An 18,950-nucleotide genomic window follows, 5' to 3' on the forward strand; every position below is an offset into this window, starting at 1 on the left:
GCTCTCTCGCTAGAGATTACATATTACACACCAACCAGCACAAGGCCAGGCCAACTTTGATCCTGCACTGCATATCATCGCAAAACATTATACCACCAACCCGCCTTATACCCAGCAGCTGCAGCACGAAGTTGTCTTGACCCACGCTCCGCGCCGCCACTTGACACCAATCGACCTTCTCGGCCGCACAACGACCAGAGTCGGTCTTTTGTCAACACAAACAACCAGTCTTCCACGTCGACCACTGCTTGCATACCGCTTATGGAACGAAGCGCCGCCGCCGATTACTCAGGTTTGCCTTCGCCATATCCTAGCAACTTTGGCGACTCGCGGTCTGAAGCTTCATTATCAGATCCGTCGTCTGCTCAGCAGTACACGTCGCAGTCCGAGGTGCGCCCCAGTGGCTACTCCACCACGGCTACTCCCACGTCCGAGTATAGTGGTTACCCTGCCTCGGCGCGGTCAGGGTCTTTTCCAGAGCATCATCTCCAGCGCGCATACCACCCATCAGGTGTTGGTGGCTCCAGTATGGCGCAAACACCCACAAGTCCGTCCATGCCTTTGCAAGATGGACGCAACCATCAAAATCCCCAGCCAGACCACCAGCAAATCAAATCTGACAATGATGTACCCATAGACCCTAGCATAGCAGCTCCGAGCCCTACGCAGTACGCGTACCCACCACAGAGCCCTTACGGTCAGCCTCCACAAGACATGGCTCATGGGTACGGGCACCACAATGTCTACGCGCAGCCACGACCAGATTGGACTGGGTACGGACAACCCGGCGCGCCCATTACGCCGGGTCATCACGTCTTCCCACAGACTCCGACCAGTGCCTCCACCAGACCGAATCAGGTAGGTCGCGTCGCGTCTCCGCTCCCGTTTGCCGCAGCTGTCGATTTTGTCACTGTCATTGCTTTTTCTGGGGCTGGCGGAAAATGCGGGTTTTCTAAGTACGAAGCTAACATATCCCTTTTAGGTCTACAGCTTCGTGCCTATTCCTGGCGCACAGCAGCACAAGCGACCCAGAAGACGTTATGAGGAGATTGAACGAATGTACAAGTGTGGATGGAACGGCTGCGAGAAGGCATACGGCACACTTAACCACCTGAATGCTCACGTTACCATGCAATCACACGGTCAGAAACGAATCCCCGAAGGTATGTATCAACTGAATTCTCCTCAACTCCGGCATGCCTTACTGGCTGCCCTGATGGCTACACTTTGATCTGTAGCCGCGGACCGCTAGACCAGTTCTCTAGTTGGCCTCGACCATCATCGACCTGGTTGATTTGGTGTAAATGGCAGTTGGCTGTGCTGACACATTTGTTTCTTTACGCAGAGTTTAAGGAAATCCGCAAGGAATGGAAGGCGCGCAAGAAGGCCGAAGAGGCAGAGCGCAAGGCTCGCGAGGAGGAGCAGCAACGGACGGCGCAAGCCCAGGCGCAGAATGACCCTCAGGGTGGGCACGACGGCCAGCAGCCCACTCAAGCTTATGGAGGCGCTCGTCTGCCGCCCATTGGATATCAACCGACACAGTATCCGGCCCCGCCGTCCGTGTCACTCCCTGCCGACTACAGCAGCAATTACATCGCTGCTGGCGGCTATAACCCGACGTCGCCTTACCAGCAGTCTCACCAACAGGTCTATGGTCAACGTGCGTATGCCCCCGCGGAAGCGTAGTTGTATTGCCCCCTTGTGCGTGCTGACTTTTTTGCTTTTACAGCGAATGGTGGTCAGTCTAACCACTGATTCTGCTGGCCCCTTTCATTGACGACCGGCTGATCCACAGCGGTAGCCCAAACTCATTTACGATTGTGAAGTTCGGAGACCTAATGCAGCGACATCGTCAGACACCGTTAGCGCTTCACCCTGGTGACGCTCGCCACGAGCACCTAGACAGGATGAGGGTGCCCCCAGGTCATCAAGACTGATGGGTTCTACCCATGTACTTGTTGATTGTTGAGAGATGGTGATCCGGTCCAGATCCAGGAACACATGGCGGCATGGCAGCATGGCAGTATGGATAATGTCGGTGGAGTGGTGCCCCATGGGTCTTTGTTGGCCCGTCGTTTCGTTGCAGTAGAGTTATGAACATGGGGGGAATTACGTATTTGAAAAAAGAAAACACAGAGCAGAAGGAATACACGGTTGGGAAGGCCATGGCAGTACACGTACCTGGTCGGCCAGAAGTTGAGGAAGGGCATTGATGGTTTGAGGAGCTTGGTGTTTATCGGTCGACTGAGCGCGCAGAATCCGCAGGCGCCGAGCCGATGGATCGAGAGATGTGGCAGGACAGGCGCACAGAGTCCCAACGACAACGTGGGGAGGCGCGAGGCAACAGCTAAGACAGACCGATACAGCAATGTAACATCACTCGAATTGAATTTGCTGAGGCGAAGCGCACGAGAGCCATCCGGACGAGGACAGCAAGGGAGTGTGAGCCCTTTGTGCGTGCCGTAGGGCTGAGCTGAGTATGACGGGCTTGTGGGTTTCACGCTGGTGAACTTTCAGGAACGGCATTCAGCAAGGGGAACGGAGAGCGCAAGGCACGAAGATGCAGGTGGTGACAGCGTGCTGGTTGGAGCTTTGGTGTTGGTGGTTGACATGGAGTTGAGTCTGGGTGACCTGAATGAAGCCAGAGAGGTGTACATGCGGTACCAGGGAGCAAGTAGCGCATCGGTACAGTAGACCAGAGAGATACCTGGACTAGGTGCCATGTACAGTACATGCATAGAGATATACGCCCAGGCCCCAGGGCCAGCAGCAGCAGGCAGGTTGTCCTGCATGGCGGCCGGGGTCAAGGGGGGGGGGCCAACGCTAGAAACTTTGTGCTACACACCCTCGGGAATTATGCTTTACGCCCTCTCTGGCTCGTCCATGTCCTGTCGCGTTTTTTGAATCCTTCCCAACACTGATTGATTTATTAAATTGATTGACTGATTGACTGTGAGCTTCCCAAGCTGCGCCACCCGTCTCTCTTACCCACCCCTCCATCCAACCGGGCCTCCCTTCCGTATTCGGTTTCCCGGCTGTCGCGAGGCAAGGGGAAGAAGCTCGGATGGTGTCATTCGGGGGTGCTTTGGGTTTCGAGTGAGGCAGTGAAGGGGGGAGGGGATCATTCATCTCCCGCCCTTCCCCAACAACCTGGTTGGCTGGCTGTGCAGATTTTCCACGGCTCGTCATCTTCTCCCATCCATCCGCCTCCTATTTCTCCGAGACCATCCTCCATCTTCTGTTGCTGCTCTGACGCGCACGGTGCATGTAGGACAGGGCCAGGACAGGGCCAGGACGAGGTGTGGTCGTGGCGTTGGTCGTGGCAGCAGATCAGGGCCGACAGGTTCGCCCGCCATGTGGGTTTCTGTCTCATCGAGAGGGGCGGGTGCGTCCTCGTTGTTGGGGACCGCACCCAAGACTGATGCTGTGCAACCCCGGGGGGGAGAGACCTCTGGGTGTGGGCTTCAGCTACCAGCCCACCCTCGAGGTACTGTACTGCGCTGGGCTGTCATGCCATGTCATGCCATGCCATGCCCATGCCCCATGTCCATGCCCCATGCACAGTTGGGGGCCTGGCTGAGCCAAGCTTATGTCGACGACAGGTCGATCAGATGTCATGATGCTGGTCCGAGGGGTGGTGGTGTGTCTCTCTCCCTCCTGTCTGTGTCTGTGTTCTGTGTTTCTGGGCCCTGGGGCAACACAAGGCTAACGCACGTCATCTTTTAGCTTTTTGCTGTGTTCTCGTGCCAAAAGGCTGGCAGGCCATCCTGACATTCGACAATCCATCAATCAGTCCGTCAATCAATCAATCAATCCGTCAGTCAGTCAGTCAGTGAGCCAGTCAGTCAATCGGACACTCGAGAGAGCTCGAGCATCAGGGATGGCGGGCCTGCCATCGTGCTGTTGGCGCTGTTGCTGCAGCTTACCGGCGCCGGATCTTGCCCCCCGGGTCGGCAAGCCGAATGGGGTGTTTTGCTGTCATATTCTCATCCAGTCGTTCTATTATCGCCGGGTATTGTTTCCTGCTTACATTTGCTTATTTTTACATCTTACCTTTTTACGCTTTCGCCCTCGATCCTCTGACAGCTCGGTCCGTGGGTCTCCATCGGCAGCCGCTGCGCCAACGAATTGACACCCACTCACACTTATACACACGAGTAAGTTCACACGGCCGGTTTTAGGGTGACGCGCTGTCGGGATCTCTTGGGTTCAGGCAGATACGCGAGAAAGTCTAATGTCTGCAAACCCTTGACCTTGTATGGCCGTTCTTGTGACGGCCGTGGGCCCACGATCCCGGTCCATTTGCCCTTCATCTTTCCCCTCCCCTGGAGGTTTCGGTCTTGGGGCAAAACCCAAAATCGCCGCCATCCAACCCCCCATCCCAACCACGATCTCCCCACGCGATAATAATTCCCCACCCTACTCTTAATAGCACGAGCACTAAAGTGGCGTGAGAGTGGCACCGTGAAGCTTTACTGGCCTTCCCGGGGACGGTCTCATTCGGGAGCGGGTGAGCCAGCGAGCGAAACCAAACGAACTCGTCCTGCCTAAGGTTAAGTTAGGCTCATAGACCGGACGAAGCTTGGGAGGCGGGCGATGTGACCATGCCGGGTGTCCGTCACCACGCGACCGAGCCGTCAAGCCGACGGCGTTCCGGGGTCCTGGGCTTGGGATCGGGCGGGGAGTCGCAACGCCGGCATTCACGCCATGGTGTTTTCAGACTACACACGTGCGTATGGACGTTTATATGCACGAATGTAGAGATATATGCCTATGTGCCCTACATGTAAATCTATATACATCCGGACATACATACATACATACATATATATTGATTTATATATATACACACACATACACACAACACACTCTCACACACTGCGGGTTAAAGCGATGCAACGATACACGAGCCAGGCTCGCAGCAACACTGATCCGAGCCACCCGTCCGTCATATCTGCGGGTCCCCTCCCCGGTGGCCACCCTTCGCGACCCAAAGAGATACTCAATAATTCCGTCACCCGCCAGTCATTTATCGATCGACGTTGGCAGCAACGAGTGAGCACGCATGACCGGGCCAAGGCATACGGGTCCACAATCCGACCCGACATCGCACATTGGCGCACCGCCTCTTTCCCGACTGTTCCCCTACCACACAGGTGACACTGGGGGAGGGGGACACACCTGCGGGCCTGCTGCTGCTGCTGTCGCCCTGCGCATATTCTCGTTTCTGCGCCCATGCGTGTACTGCAGCTCGCGTTCAATCGTGCCAACTCAATTCGACTTGACTTGACTCGACTCAACCGAACCGAACCGAACTGCAAGACCAAGGGTTCTCATTCCGGGCTGTCGATGACGGTGAACCAATTTAGGCAGATCAGCACCTGTGTCCTCTTTTCCCTCTTTTCTCTTTGCTGAGCCGGTGGTCTGCGCAGAATAGAGACGCGGGCACACAAGATGTGGGAATAAACACTGCCCTCAAATTTCCCAGAGGCATGGCGCACTTGGCCGCTATTCGAGCGGCCCGGGTGGTCCCCTTTCCCCCTAATCTTCTTCCTGTCGTCGCCGTTGTGGGGAACCCTTGAAAGTACAGTAGTCTAGCATGGTTCAGAGGGAAAAAACGACGAGTCACTCACCATGGCCGCCGGCCGATGATCGACGCCGGGGGATGGGTCGATGGAGGGAGGGGGGGATGTATAGTGTGCGGATCCCCCTGGGAAACATAGTCGGCCGAAAGAAGCATAGAACTCTGCTCGCTCCGTGCCGAGTCGGGTCGAGCTGAGCCCCGGCTGGTCCGGTCGACGTTGGGCCGGCTGGTCCCTCGGGCTAGCACACCAGAAACGAAGTCCATCGGGAAGCAGGATAGTGCATGAATGGTTGCAGAACCCACTCACCACCGCACCAGTGCTGTTATTACTAGCCGGGTTCTAGGTCATACGCATGTGTATATCTCTAGGGACTAGAGATTCTTTGCCCAGATCCTGGCTCGGTGCTACCACTGCACGCATGCTTGCGCCGGAGAGAACCTTATCTCAACCTTGATCGATGAACCAGACTCCGTTCCTCCTACCATCGTGGTCGAGCTCAGAGCACAAGCTCAAGCCGCTGCTTGATCCGTCCTCGCCGCCGACCCCTGCCGCGGACCCTGATGCTACATTTCGACTGACGCCGGTCACAGCACTATAACTGACACGCATAACCGAAATCATGAACACTGTCTGAGATGCTAAGAAGCAGCACGGCTCTGATTGTTGTCAGGGACAGGCGTCGATGTCAACGCGGAGCTAGAACCTGCGTCCAACTTATGGTAAAGCTTCTCTCTCTGCTTTCCGCGTATTGACATCGGCAAATGGCATAGTTTATCCAACAATTCAGTTTCTCGATAAGCTCTACTAATTGCAGAGCATAAGATCGAAGTTGATGAGACGTTGAACTGGAAAAGGGGGATTGAGAGTGGAATTGCATGGGTAGAGATTAAGAGCATTAATGGTTGGACAAGATCTAGAAGTGATACGAGCGTCGCACCCAAGCTCACGACGAAGGCTGAGACATGACGTCGGCTCCTTACAACCTGTTTTCCCACGGCAGCACGTTTCGATGCCGCCGACCTCCTTTGCCCTTTATCTCTGCGTTTCAACGCGCATCAGCCGCATCTCTTGGAAATCCCAGCAAAGGATCCCAATCTCTCAGGACAAAATGCCTCTTCTTTAAACACAAAGAACGGCAGCGTCGTCCGCCTTCGCTTGAAACCACAATCGTTCCCGGCCATCTCTCGCCTTTCTGTCGCTGAATCTTGTTGTTCAGAGGCCGAGAGAGTCCATGCGTGCATCTTGATTACAGCAATTGTAAACGGTTTTTGTTTTACCCTTGCTTTCTCGTGACTCTGCCAGTCATCCAACACGACCGTCAACAATGGAGTCAATAAGTCTAGGCCCTCCGAGTCAGGAAAACCTGCAACCGGTCTCAACGGACGGCGAACGACCTCCACCAATCCCCATCCCCAAGGCGACACCAAAGCGACCCGACTCGGCGCAGTCCTCAAGCAAGGCGTCCCTTAACTCACACCAGTCAGTCCCCGTCACTGGTACCTTTCCCTTGGGGTCGCTCAGGATCCATCAGGTCATGGATTCTCCCAGGCTGCGGCAAGCAGAAGCGCGGCCACAGGCCGACGTCTCTGAGATGCCTCCGCTAGAAGACAGCCCTGGCGAAGAGTCGGCGTCCCTCGAAGGGGACGTCTTTCTCATCCTCGACCTCCCTCCGAACTCAATTGTGGGCTGCGACGCCAGGGCCATCAGCATCGGCTCTTCAGGGTTCAAGGGCATCCGCGACATCCCTCCGGGCCCTCACTTCGTCTGGGTGTCGGAGCCGAACGCCATGTCCCGCTGCGGGTACTGGTTCATCACGCAGGACAGGGGCCAGGTGCGCGTCAAGCAGTGGGACAAGTACAACGAGGTGCTAGCCCAGCCCGCGAGCCAGTTCGAGCTCCGCGACCACAGGGACAACGTGGCCAGCCTGTACCCACAGCTCGTCTCCTTCAACCACGGGAGTGGCACGACAGCAGCGGCGGCCGGAGGGGCAGGCAGCGAGGACGAGCTGCGCCTCTGGCGCCAGCTGACCTCGGGCATCAGCGAGGGGCTCCTCGGCAGGGTCACGGGGAAGAAGGGCGCGGGCGAGTGGCTGGTGGACACCTCGGACAGCGCGCAGGGCGAGGCCGGCTTCCCGCAGGCAACACAGCTGTACAAGGCGGTCGTCGGGCCGAGGGAGCTGCATTTCCTCTTCCCAGAGGGCGACGTCGACCTCGCCCTCGTCGGCGCCGCAGGAGGAGTGGGCCCGGACCAAGCGCGCAGTGGGCCCCCCGACACGACGGACGACATCCTGCGCCTGCTCGACGCGCCCGGCGCGGCCGCCGCCGAGGACGACGTGCTGGGCGAGCTGCAGCTCACTTTTCTCGCGGGGCTGCACCTGTCGAACCTGTCGTGCGTCGACCAGTGGTGGCACCTGGTGCTCAGGGTGGTGCTGCGCGCGCACGGGCTCGCCGTCGCGCGGCCGCGCCTTGCCGCCGCCCTCGTCCGCACCCTCCACGCGCAGATGGTCTACGACGAGAGGTACATCGCCGGTGGGGAAAGCGGCGGCGACGCCGGACCCGAGGGCGGCGCCCAGGGCACGAGCGTGCTGGACATCATCCCCGGCAACAGGCGCAAGCTCCGCGGCGCGCTGGCGCTGTACAAGCGCAGGCTGGACGAGATACTGCTGGGCCTGCCGCGGGACCGCGCGACGGCCGAGCAGGCGGACGTGGGCCAGGCGTTTGGGGAGCTGGAGGCTTGGTTCTGGAGGTTTGGGTGGGACCTGAGGGCGGATGGCGTCGGGGAGGGCAAGAAGGGCTCTGGTGAGGAGAGAGGCAATTTGGGCCGTGACGATAATGATGATGACGATGATGATGATGACTACCGGCCTGTTATTGTTGATTTGGATGCTAATGGTCGGGAAGTTGGGCTGGTTTCATTCAATTAGATGCCTCATTGCGAGTCACGAGTGTTCTATGGCTGCGTCCTTTTGTCTGATGCATACGGGCGGGAATCTTGACATCCAGTATAGCAGCGGGAGGCCGTCACAAGCGTTGATTCAGGGACCGGGTCATTTTAATGGGCATTGAGTTGGTGCTACAGGGCATATTGCAGTTTTGGACGCTTGAGCAGGCAGCATTCGAAAGAGAACATTTATTAATTGCGAGCATCATTGCATCAGGTCGTACTTAATACAAGCAGCTCAACGAGTGCCAGAGGTAGATGTATTCAAGGAGTGACTTCCCAGGAGTGGCATGAATATACGCATATTTCCATCAAATGGATGGAGGATTGCATGTCACAGAAGTAACGGAATGTTCGGTGTCACATTGGTATTTGTGTCCTGCCACTTCACGATATACCTTGAATCTCGCTCGACGGGCTGGTGGTCTTTGACGATAGGGATTGAAGGGGCTGTGGGCAGTGGGATTAGTCGGCGAACAGAAAGGAATACACGTCCAACTTCTTGCCCAGTCTGAACCTCAGCCATATCTGACACAAGAGAATTTTCTCTCCTGGGTCTCGAAAACTTCTCGACGGATTTCTGGACACCAGGTCTGTAGAGCGAAGATCTAAGTCGCATGTCAAGCATGACACTCGCCAAAGGCAAGCTTGGTACGGCCAGTTCGAGGGCAAGAGTAGTGGACACATCGTGGGCGGAACGAAGCTTGGAAGACCTCTGGTGATTCGACTCTCATTGTCCAAAATAAACAGCACGATTTCGAACCTTTTGGCATTCGCGGAGCTGGTAGGGGTGCGCAACTGCGGAAAGGTCAAGGCACGCATCTGTCTTGTTCTTGAGAACCAGAGCACATCCACACGACCATCATAGTCAAAGCCACACGCTGGAATTGTTGATTGTTCGTTCATTTGCCGTATCCCTTTACTGCAGCCCGGTGGGGCTCTTGCCATGCAAATGCAAACCTGAGAAATAATTTTCCCTTTTGATTCCGTGTTGATCCTTGACATGACTCCTGATCCGCACGAAAACTGAAAAGACCAACGGCAATCCCTCCGAGCCGGTAAGCATTGTCTTCGTCAACGCCACGAGGATTTCCTGTTGCCGCCTCTCTATCGTCAACCTCCCCAGACCAGCACCACCAGCATTGCAGCAGCACTGATCCTCCACGCCATCCCAAGTTTTTCCAACACTTTAACGGTAGGACTTCTGGAATCTGGCGCGGGCACCTGGACCACCGAACTTCTTGGGCTCGCAACGGCGGTTGTCGGCAACAAGGAGGGTACGGTCGAACTGGGTGAGAGCCTGCTTGAGCAGGTTCTTGGTGTGCTCATCGACGAACTTCTGGTTGTAGGCGATCAGGGCCTTGGAGATTGCTTGTCGGATGGCGCTGTTCACATGTCAGCATTCCTGAAGACCCGCAGCAGATCCGGGTTTGCGACGATGTCTGCTATCCAGGCCGGGACCGGGACCGGGACTGGCGGAAACAGAACATCGTCGCAATCCCGAGGCGAGGCGACGTACTAGACCTGAGAAGTGTGACCACCGCCGGAAACACGGACACGGATGTCGAGGCCGGCGAACTTGTCGAGGCCAACAACCAGGAGGGGCTCGTAGACCTGGATAAATAGACTGTCAGCCCTCCATTCTGCATCTGCACTGAGATCCCATCGTGGCTGTGGATTCATCGTCCTCCTCTTGCCCACGATTCGCATCTCCCTTTACACTCCTCCTCCAAAGTGGGGCTTCTTCCAGAGGGACCTCGTTTCGCTCGAGTTCGTACCTTGGTTCGGAGAATGGCAGGCTCAACGAGCTGGAGAGGGCGGCCGTTGACCTTGATCAGACCCTTTCCGGTCTTGGCGTGGGCGACAGCCTAAGAATTTCCAACCACAGTCAGCACTTCTGTAATTCCTTTCTATTGATTGTCGCATTCGCGTTCGGTGGGGCAGGGCCGTGGGAGACGAACTGTCGCATTTCGCTTCTTGCCGAAGCACTGAACTGACTGGGTCGACGCCATTGTTGCGGTGTTGGCTGGGATTGTCAGTGGTTGAGGGAGGAATGTCGTCGACGAGGCTCGTTTCGGTGCGATGGGTTGAATAGGCGGAAGATGATTTTTCGCTGCTGGGGACTGGGCGATTGTGGGCAAATCCCAAGAAATTGACCTTTCCAGATATGGACTAGCATCCCTCCCACACGTGACCTTATCTTATCGGCCGCGACTCTTGGAAACCCAAGAAACCGACGACAACGACGACAACGTCGACGATGACAGAATGAAATAATTCTGAAAAGGCCTGAGACTGCACTCGCAACGATATATGAGGCCTGGCTATAGACAGTCATTACGAAATAATTACGTTGTTCGAGGTAATTTTGACACATCTACCATCACTTGAGTCCCTGAGAGCCAAGGAAAGCGAGTGCCGCTCTCCAACCTAGTTGTACCTCGCATAAGATACTCACTTGCCAAAGACTATACTGGACCTTATTTAGACCGACAAAGATGTCACGAAAAGGAGTCGGCCTGGCGGCCTTCGACCGAAGCCGGATAACCTCTGCCCAATACGCCAGCCACGGCAACACCCTCCGGTCCGCCAACGCCCAGGCCCTGGAGACACAGCTGTCCGTCTTCAGGTCGCTCCTGCAGCAGTTCGCGCAGACCCACGCCAAGGACATCCGGTCGAGCCCCAGCTTCCGCGCTCAGTTCGCGCGCATGTGCGCCGCCATCGGGGTGGACCCCCTGGCGAGCAGCAACAGCGGCGCGTCGGGGGGCTCGATCTGGTCGCAGCTGCTGGGCCGCTCCGTGAACGACTTCTACTTCGAGCTTGCCGTCCGCGTGGTCGAGGTCTGCGGGGAGACGAGGAGTGAGAACGGCGGGCTCATCGAGGTGCGCAAGGTCAAGGAGAGGATCATGAGGGGTCGTATGGAGGGCTCACAGGAGGTCACGGAGTAAGTCCCGCTGTCGAGCCCTTGTCTTACTGGAAACGGATCAAGAGGCTGATGAGTGAAAAGGGATGACATCCTACGAGCTGTTGGTACTCTCAAGCCATTGGGCTCGTCATTCTCTGTGATTAAAGTCGGCAGCAAGCCGTACATCCGCTCGGTTCCAAAGGAGTTGAACACAGATCAGAGCGCAGTCCTCGAGGCGGTCCAGGTGCTCGGATACATCAGCGTCTCCATGCTGATGGCGAATCTCCACTGGACGCGAGCTCGAGCCGGAACTGCGCTGGATGATCTACTGGGCGAGGGCATGCTGTGGATCGATAAGCAGGCCGATGAGTGGGAGTACTGGAGCCCTGGCTTCATGATCGAAGCGCAGGAAATCTTTGCCCCTGAGTGATTAGGCTGAGATGATTGAGCCCACACCCGATGCTGTCGAGTATCTCTCCTGCGCGGCCGAAAGCAGACCACGTGGTCTTCAAGATCCTCAGGCCCCGTCTCTGAAGTTACCAGAGATCACCAAGATGGGAAATCCGATCAAGCCTACTGCCACGGCTCACGCTTTCGGATGCAGGCGATACACCACTATTACGGTGCCACGTGAGGACTGCTGTCTTCCAAGCCAAGGGCAATTCACTCCCTGCGTAACGGCGCGGCAGAATACTACCTGGTGAGGAAACACCACGGCAGCCCAGTGAGTATTCTTTGCGGCGGGTCTTCACTCAGTCTCTGAACTCATCTTCCCAAGCGATCTGGCAAGCTACAACATGAACAGATGGGCAACAGAAGCGCGAGGTAAAGATGAAGCCCGGAGCAATTTAATCGGCTGCCTCGGAGCCTGATTGCACTAACAGCATGGTTCACTTGTGTACGGATAAACAAATAGGCCTCGGCCTCATAGCGAATCTTGTGCACTTCCTTGCATTTTCTTGTGGCATTGGTAATCTACCGCACATAAAGTGATGCGGTCGCTGTGGCCTTGGAGCTCAGACAGTCAACCGCAGCATTCCAAATAAACACTTTAAAAAACTTTTCATGCCGTGCCTCCCCGGACGGAACTATTTCCACCGTCCTCAAGTTGGCATTCCCTCCAGTGGGAATTGCCTCATGAAATCTGATGTCTTGAGGCACTTTAGCAGATACTCTAACATGAAGCCGTGACTGGATGAACACCATGTCAATGTCAGCAAAGGGAAATAATGCCAGCCTCTAGAAACCCCCACCGAAACCAATCTACGAAAAAAACGCCGTAATGTGCCGAAGCCGAGGTGTCTCCTTGTAAAATAAGCGAATCACGTCACAACTGGATGTAAATGGCCGCGTCTGGGGATTAAGGTCTTAGAGCGGTCCTTTTCCACTGTGGCAGTTTACCAACGACGGTTGTTGAGTGGCATAGCGTTGGCGCCTCCTGTTCGGCGTGTCAGAATTTCGTTACTGTGTCTTTCTTGCGTTGTGAGACAGATGCTTACCTCTATCGCCGCCACCTCGGTATCCACCACGGCCTCGGTATCCACCAAAACGGCCACCACCACCGCCACCGTACCTGGTCATCTCAGCCAGACGGGGATCGATCTGCTGCTTAGCCTCCTGGAGGACATTAACGAGATCACGTGCCTGCTTGGAGTCTACAGTTGGGTTAGCAAAGACTATACACGAGCAAAGAAAAATCATGGGTCAAGTACTCACTGTCAGTGGTGAAGAAGGTGATGGCAGTTCCCATCTGTCCAGCACGGCCAGTACGACCAATACGGTGGATGTAATCCTCCGAGTTGTTGGGATAATCATAGTTCAACACGTGAGTAATGTTGCGAACATCTTAAATAAGTATGGTTAGCAGGCGGCAGGTGAGTGGTATAGCAACGTCCCAGCATGGACAGATGGCATGTGACATCTAAGTATGTTCATGCTTTTCTCAGTGGTCTTTCTCCTTGGCAGGAGGGCTATCCCTTGCGAACATCATTGCCGATTGGAAAGTCCATTGCTCCAGGTCCTCGGGCCTTGGGAATCTTGGAGACAGCTTGATCGAGGTCAAGAAATGCCAGCTCTACGCTTGTACCAGGGCAACTGGACAGGTACAAGAGAAGAAGCACGAGTGTAGCACATTTCAGTCCGAGTTCTGCTACAATCGTGAACCCAAGACTCCTCTCTCAGAGACCAAAAAGACACTTGCAAGGTCTGGCAATTTGCGCAATCAAGAGAGCCCCTATACACCAGAGTAAAGCACGTCAAGTAGCGATGCTGGAAGCTGCTTTGGGGATGTGAGAGGAAGGGGATGGGGAGGGGGTGGGGGAGTCGATTTATACATACCGATACCACGGGAAGCCACATCGGTGGCCACCATGATGGGGCTCTTTCCTGTCTTGAACTGGTCCAAGACCCAGTCACGCTCGTTCTGCTGCTTGTCACCGTGAATGGACAGCGCAGGCCAGCCATCTTGACGGAGGAATCGGGTAATCTCGTCGGCAACACGCTTGGTTCCGGTGAAAATAAGGATCTTGTTGTTCTTGTCGTCCATGATCTTCTCCATGTGCCTGATCATCTTGTCACGCTTCTCTGACTCGTTGCAAACCTCGACGATCTGGGTGATGCGGTGGTTGGCAGCAAGGTCCATGGAGCCAATGTTGACCTGGATGAAGTCGTGTAGGAAATCCTTGGCAAGGTTGCGGACCTCCTTGGGCCACGTAGCGGACCACATGAGAGTCTGACGGTCTGGGCGGATCTGACCAATAATCTTGCGAATTTGAGGCTCGAAACCCATGTCCAACATGCGGTCTGCTTCGTCGAGCACGAGGTAGGTGACACGGCGGAGGTTTGTCTTGCCAGCTTCCAGCATATCGATGAGACGACCGGGGGTAGCAATGCAGACCTCTACACCTCGGGACAGATCACGGATCTGAGGGCCCTTGGGAACACCACCGTATACACAAGTGTTGCGAATGCGAGAAGACTTGCCGAACTTGGTAATCTCCTGCTGAATCTGGACGGCCAGTTCTCGGGTAGGGGCGAGGACGAGCACGATGGGGCCGTCGCCTGGTGCCAAGAGAGGTTGGGCATTGATGTGGACGATGGAAGGAAGACAATAAGTAAGTGTCTTTCCGGAGCCCGTCTCAGCGATACCGACAACATCGCGTCCCGAAAGAGCCATTGGCCAGCCTTGCGACTGGATAGCGGTAGGAGCAGGGAAGCCTTGAGCCTTGACCTCGTCCATGACATAACGAGGGAATCCCGCCTCGTCGAAAGTCTCGACGGGTCTAGGAACCTCTGTACCGAAGATCGCGATGGAGTGATCGCGTCGGAACTTCTCAACCTCGGCATCGGACCTGGTGGAAACGTCGGGGTGCTCTTTGTAGAATGACTTCTCGAATTTGGGCAAGGTGCTGGGGTCTTTGTCGATCAGTTAGTATGACAATGTGAAAACAGAGCGAAAAGGTACTTCAGAATCAAACTCACCCCAATTTTGCTTCTGCAATCCAGCTCCAAGGTTAGACATGCGGTCACCACCGCCTCCGCCGTAGCCGCCGCCACCACCACCATAGCCACCGCTGTGAACAAGTCAGTGTCTCGTTTATTAAGATGTGTTTACACACAGTGATATCGTTGACGATGATGTCCGCTGTAGCAAAGTGATGCGGCGAAGAGATAGTTCATCGATGAAGGCTGGAGACAATGGAAACTTACCCTCCGTAGCCACCACCACCACCGCCGCCGCCGCCGTAGCTGCCGCCACCACGGTCGCTACGATCGTAGCCGTTGGAGTAACCGCCGCCGCCGCCGCCGCGGGAGCCGTAACCTCCACCGTAAGACATCGTGCTGTTGGTGGTTGTTGTGGTTGACTTCGTCTCGGTCAAGGTTCTGGGGTTCGCCGGATTAGGGTTTGTCTGCAGGTTGGTAATCAATCAATACTGTTGCACAAAAGATCTCTGTGATAAGATAGCACAGAGAGTGAAAGCCAGATGGAGATTATCTGGTCTTGGTGATGAAAAAGAGGTGGTGTGAAGAGGGAGAGATGGTTGAGGGAGAGGAAGATGTCCAGACGAAGATTTGCAGCGTTAAAAAAATTTGGGTTTTTGCCTGATAACGGACGGCAAGAAAAACCCATCGCCCAGACAAGGGAAGGGGTCCTGGGGCGGTCTGGGCGGTCTGGCTGAAGTGGGTCGCGCTGGTTTAGGTTTAGGTAAGCAGGCAAAACGGAGTCAGTTGCGGGTGGAGGAGCTGAGAAGCCGGCCGAGCCCCAGGCAGCTGCCGCCATAGTAACCGCCTGCGCAAACAGCCTAGCTTGGTCGCACTGGTGAATCTGCCTTAAGGGTCTGCCTGGCTCCTCCCCATTCGTCACGTCCTGTGGCAAAGGTGCTGCGTAGACAATCATACTCATTATAAAGCAGTCAAGGACAATAATCTACTCGTTTGACAAAATACATATACTGCGAGGCATCATGTGAAGACCCTGAATTATACATTCCAGCCAGCCCTTTGCGTAACCGAAGCCGACCTTGCTCGTTTCATCGTAACATTTTCCTCACTTCATTGCCAGCTCCCATCTTCGGTATCCAAAGGACATGTCTCATTCAAATATAGCCATGTACCACTGTCTCGAGCGGCCTCTCATTTCTACCCTCTCCCTGCACGCCTATGGCTAGGAAGGCGACTCCTTGCGTCCCGATTAACTGAACCAATCTTGTTCGCAGCCCTCGATTCTCGTGCACATTTTAGTCATGCAAGCCTGACCTAGTACGGAGGGTTCGGGCCGATCGAGTATTCGCCCTTGTAGTCGGATGGTGGAGGTCCAACAGCTGAGCCCGGGCCCCTGCGGTCATCACCAAAGTGCTTCTTGCGCAAGGCGGCCAGCCTCTTCTTCTTGGTCACGGTGTTGATGTAGGTGCCGATGATGAACGAGACCAGGTTGAAGAAGGGCACCCAGGTGTTCTCGGGCAGGAACTTCTGCGCAAAGGCCAAGCAAATGGGCGATGTGATCCAGCTGACACGCATGACCTTCCAGAAACCGACCCTGACCGTGGCCCGCACCTGGTGGTACGTCCTGGCGCCAGCAATGATGGCCATGGCGCTCAGGTAAACAGCGTTTTGGATAGGCGCAATCTTAGAACGTTGTCAGCCATCAACAACTCTACATGTACACTGAGGATGACGCATAGAAACACGTACGATCAGATTGCTGAAGAGAATCTGCAAGATCTTGGCTCGCAGGCTTGTGCGACCTTTGAAGACCTTCTGCAAGACCCAGATCAGCAGCGAGCCAAGCGGCGCACTGACAAGGGCGCCGTATGCGGCCATCTTCGGCACACGCGACGTGAAGTAGTGGCCATTCTTGTTACGGTCCTTTGCCAGCCATGAGGCAATCACCTCCTGAGCGCCGGCGAGTGTGCCGGCGGTCAGCATCTTGGTCCGCATTGGGTTCTCCTCAAGCTGCTTGATGTAGGCCTGCGCATTGGGTCCCATGTTAGCCGATGCATCTGCAACAGGTAGTTGTCGTGGCTTGTGTGTTCACAAGCGTCACTTCGTAGTAGGGCAGCGCGCGGCTCACGAGCCCGTAGTGGTGACGTACCATCAGATAGCCCTTGGTGCCCGCCATCTGCTTGCCACCGGTAAGGGCTGTCCCAACCGCCTCGGATATAGGGTGCTTGCCGGTTGTGCCGGGAATGGGACCATCCCTCCCGAGGAGCTCGGCCGCAGCAGAGACGGCGGGGCCGGCGACGCCCTCGGTCTGCTTGTACGTATCTCGCTCGAACTTGACTGACATGGTCGCGGTGGGTTATACTAAACCGTCACAGGACTGTGGAAGGACGAGACCTGGAGGGAGCACGGATGGTCAGCTGGTTGGAGTGCGATTTTGTGCAGATGGTTGCCAGCCGCGACGTTGGGGAGGAGGCTGGTCGTTGGACGATAAAGTGGGAACCGAGCTCATTGTTTACATGCATGTCTCCGCCTTCTCGCTAGACTGACCGGGGCAACGGGAGCTCCTCCAGCCCTTGAGGGTCTCAGTGCAGGAGAGGAGTCTGTTTTACTTACGAGCAAAGACGGTCTGCAGCAAGTCCTGATTCTTTATCAAATCAAGAGGTGAAGCAACGTCGTCTAGTCTTCGAGCCTGAGAGGGGGAGGCGGGAGATCAATTGGGAGAGACGGAATCGGGGAGGTTGGTCTTTTACCCCGTGTTCAGGTACAATTGGGGCTTCATGCATGGGTGCAGCTTGAGAACGCGCCAGGGATCGCCAACTGGTCTAGCCTTTCTGGTCCTGCTTGCATCAACAAACCTACTCGACGGATGAAGCTCTGTGCAGCCTGTTAGTGCGAGACATGGGTTTGTCTCACGTTACTGCTGTCTCATACGCACCTGCAAGTGTTCCACTATCAGACGCGCATCTCGCCAATTGATCCGGCTCAACTCTTGCCCGAGGTCATCGTTTTCCAACCTCGGGCCTTTAGAAGCTCATCACTTCTACCAGAATGAAATCTTGCCCATACTTTTTATAAGGGTCAGAGTGATTGTGGATCGATTAGCTTTCGAACATGCATTCCACCATTTGTTAGCATAGTCACTACGAGAGACTTGCGAAAGAGTATTCATCGCTGCAAATTCGGGACCCAGAATGGGATTTCTAAGGCGTATCTAATGACGTTCAAATGTGACCCGAAGCACCCGAACTGGTCTGTCAGGACCCGGCAGAAGCGGACTGGCTCTGAGCTTCATCGTCCAGCTTCGAATCGGTCACATCTCTCTGTTTTTCCGGCGCGCGGGCTGGGGACATAACGGCTGGACTGGTGGCCCTTTAGCTGTGTGTTCTCATGATGTGAGATTCTTGATCAAGGCATTGCTCTCTGTTCCACAACTCCTTGATGTGACATGCTCATGGAGTCTACACTCAGAGAGATCCTCAGGTCAGGTTTATCCACTGTCATAACACCGTTTTACTTGATGTTTAGACTCATGCTGTAGTTGAGTGAGGGGACAGCTGTCTGACTTTTTGATTGCCAATCTCTAAATACTACACATCTAGCTATCATAAAAGCTGTCCATAATCTGTTCGAGTTCACTTGAACAGGAGAATAGATCCGGAGAGCCATGACAGTTTTGTCCTAGCGGTACTAGGTTGACTGCGCACGCCCTCCTGGGAAGCCTGAAAGAAATTGCTGCAGAAACTCCAAGCGAGTGAGCTCGTCAGCTGGAAATAGGGCATTTCTAGCAGTGTCATCCCAAACATAGCAAATAGAGGCTCACAGGAGAACGAACACAGTAGAACAAGGATGATCTTGACGCATGCTTGATGACGCCTTCATGGTTTCCTGCAGAGCCGACCTGTCGCCGTCCTTTCAAAATATGGAGGGTCTTTCATTGGAAAGTCTGTAAAGATGACAGACATCGCCTGCCTGAGAGCAGGCTCTACAAAAGAGATCTACAAAAGACGGGGTCGATGCCTTGCGATCCGAGGTCAACAATTTATGAATGAAGCTCACTGTTGTACTCATTTCATAGACTG

General features: G+C 55.2%; 6 protein-coding genes across 6 annotated transcripts; 3 read left to right on the top strand and 3 right to left on the bottom strand.

Moving 5' to 3' along the window:
- Positions 1-261: 261 nt before the first annotated feature.
- On the top strand, positions 262-1,755 carry J7T55_009499 (uncharacterized protein; the record flags this gene model as incomplete). Its single annotated transcript, XM_053132564.1, has 5 exons — positions 262-526; positions 638-858; positions 983-1,163; positions 1,346-1,660; positions 1,730-1,755. The coding sequence occupies 5 exons, from the start codon at positions 262-264 to the stop codon at positions 1,753-1,755; spliced, it is 1,008 nt and encodes a 335-aa protein (XP_052989332.1).
- A 5,154-nt stretch (positions 1,756-6,909) lies between these two features.
- Positions 6,910-8,508, top strand: J7T55_009500 (ar2 protein; the record flags this gene model as incomplete). The annotated part of the gene is made up of 1 exon (XM_053132565.1): positions 6,910-8,508. The coding sequence occupies one exon, from the start codon at positions 6,910-6,912 to the stop codon at positions 8,506-8,508; it is 1,599 nt and encodes a 532-aa protein (XP_052989333.1).
- A 1,206-nt stretch (positions 8,509-9,714) lies between these two features.
- Positions 9,715-10,537, bottom strand: J7T55_009501 (40s ribosomal protein s16; the record flags this gene model as incomplete). Its single annotated transcript, XM_053132566.1, has 4 exons — positions 9,715-9,910; positions 10,045-10,139; positions 10,304-10,393; positions 10,487-10,537. The coding sequence occupies 4 exons, from the start codon at positions 10,535-10,537 to the stop codon at positions 9,715-9,717; spliced, it is 432 nt and encodes a 143-aa protein (XP_052989334.1).
- Positions 10,538-11,023: 486 nt separating this feature from the next.
- On the top strand, positions 11,024-11,860 carry J7T55_009502 (EAP30/Vps36 family protein; the record flags this gene model as incomplete). The annotated part of the gene is made up of 2 exons (XM_053132567.1): positions 11,024-11,469; positions 11,533-11,860. 2 exons carry the CDS (start codon positions 11,024-11,026, stop codon positions 11,858-11,860), a joined length of 774 nt encoding a protein of 257 aa, XP_052989335.1.
- Positions 11,861-12,533: 673 nt separating this feature from the next.
- On the bottom strand, positions 12,534-15,266 carry J7T55_009503 (uncharacterized protein; the record flags this gene model as incomplete). The annotated part of the gene is made up of 7 exons (XM_053132568.1): positions 12,534-12,621; positions 12,832-12,868; positions 12,930-13,085; positions 13,147-13,275; positions 13,768-14,844; positions 14,911-15,002; positions 15,139-15,266. The coding sequence occupies 7 exons, from the start codon at positions 15,264-15,266 to the stop codon at positions 12,534-12,536; spliced, it is 1,707 nt and encodes a 568-aa protein (XP_052989336.1).
- Positions 15,267-16,185: 919 nt separating this feature from the next.
- Positions 16,186-17,215, bottom strand: J7T55_009504 (uncharacterized protein; the record flags this gene model as incomplete). The annotated part of the gene is made up of 3 exons (XM_053132569.1): positions 16,186-16,554; positions 16,621-16,896; positions 17,021-17,215. 3 exons carry the CDS (start codon positions 17,213-17,215, stop codon positions 16,186-16,188), a joined length of 840 nt encoding a protein of 279 aa, XP_052989337.1.
- Between the last annotated feature and the right edge of the window lie 1,735 nt (positions 17,216-18,950).

Source organism: Diaporthe amygdali, assembly GCF_026229845.1.
Source record: "Diaporthe amygdali strain CAA958 chromosome Unknown NODE_32_length_550834_cov_65_698784, whole genome shotgun sequence".
In the NCBI taxonomy this organism is placed as follows: domain Eukaryota; kingdom Fungi; phylum Ascomycota; class Sordariomycetes; order Diaporthales; family Diaporthaceae; genus Diaporthe; species Diaporthe amygdali.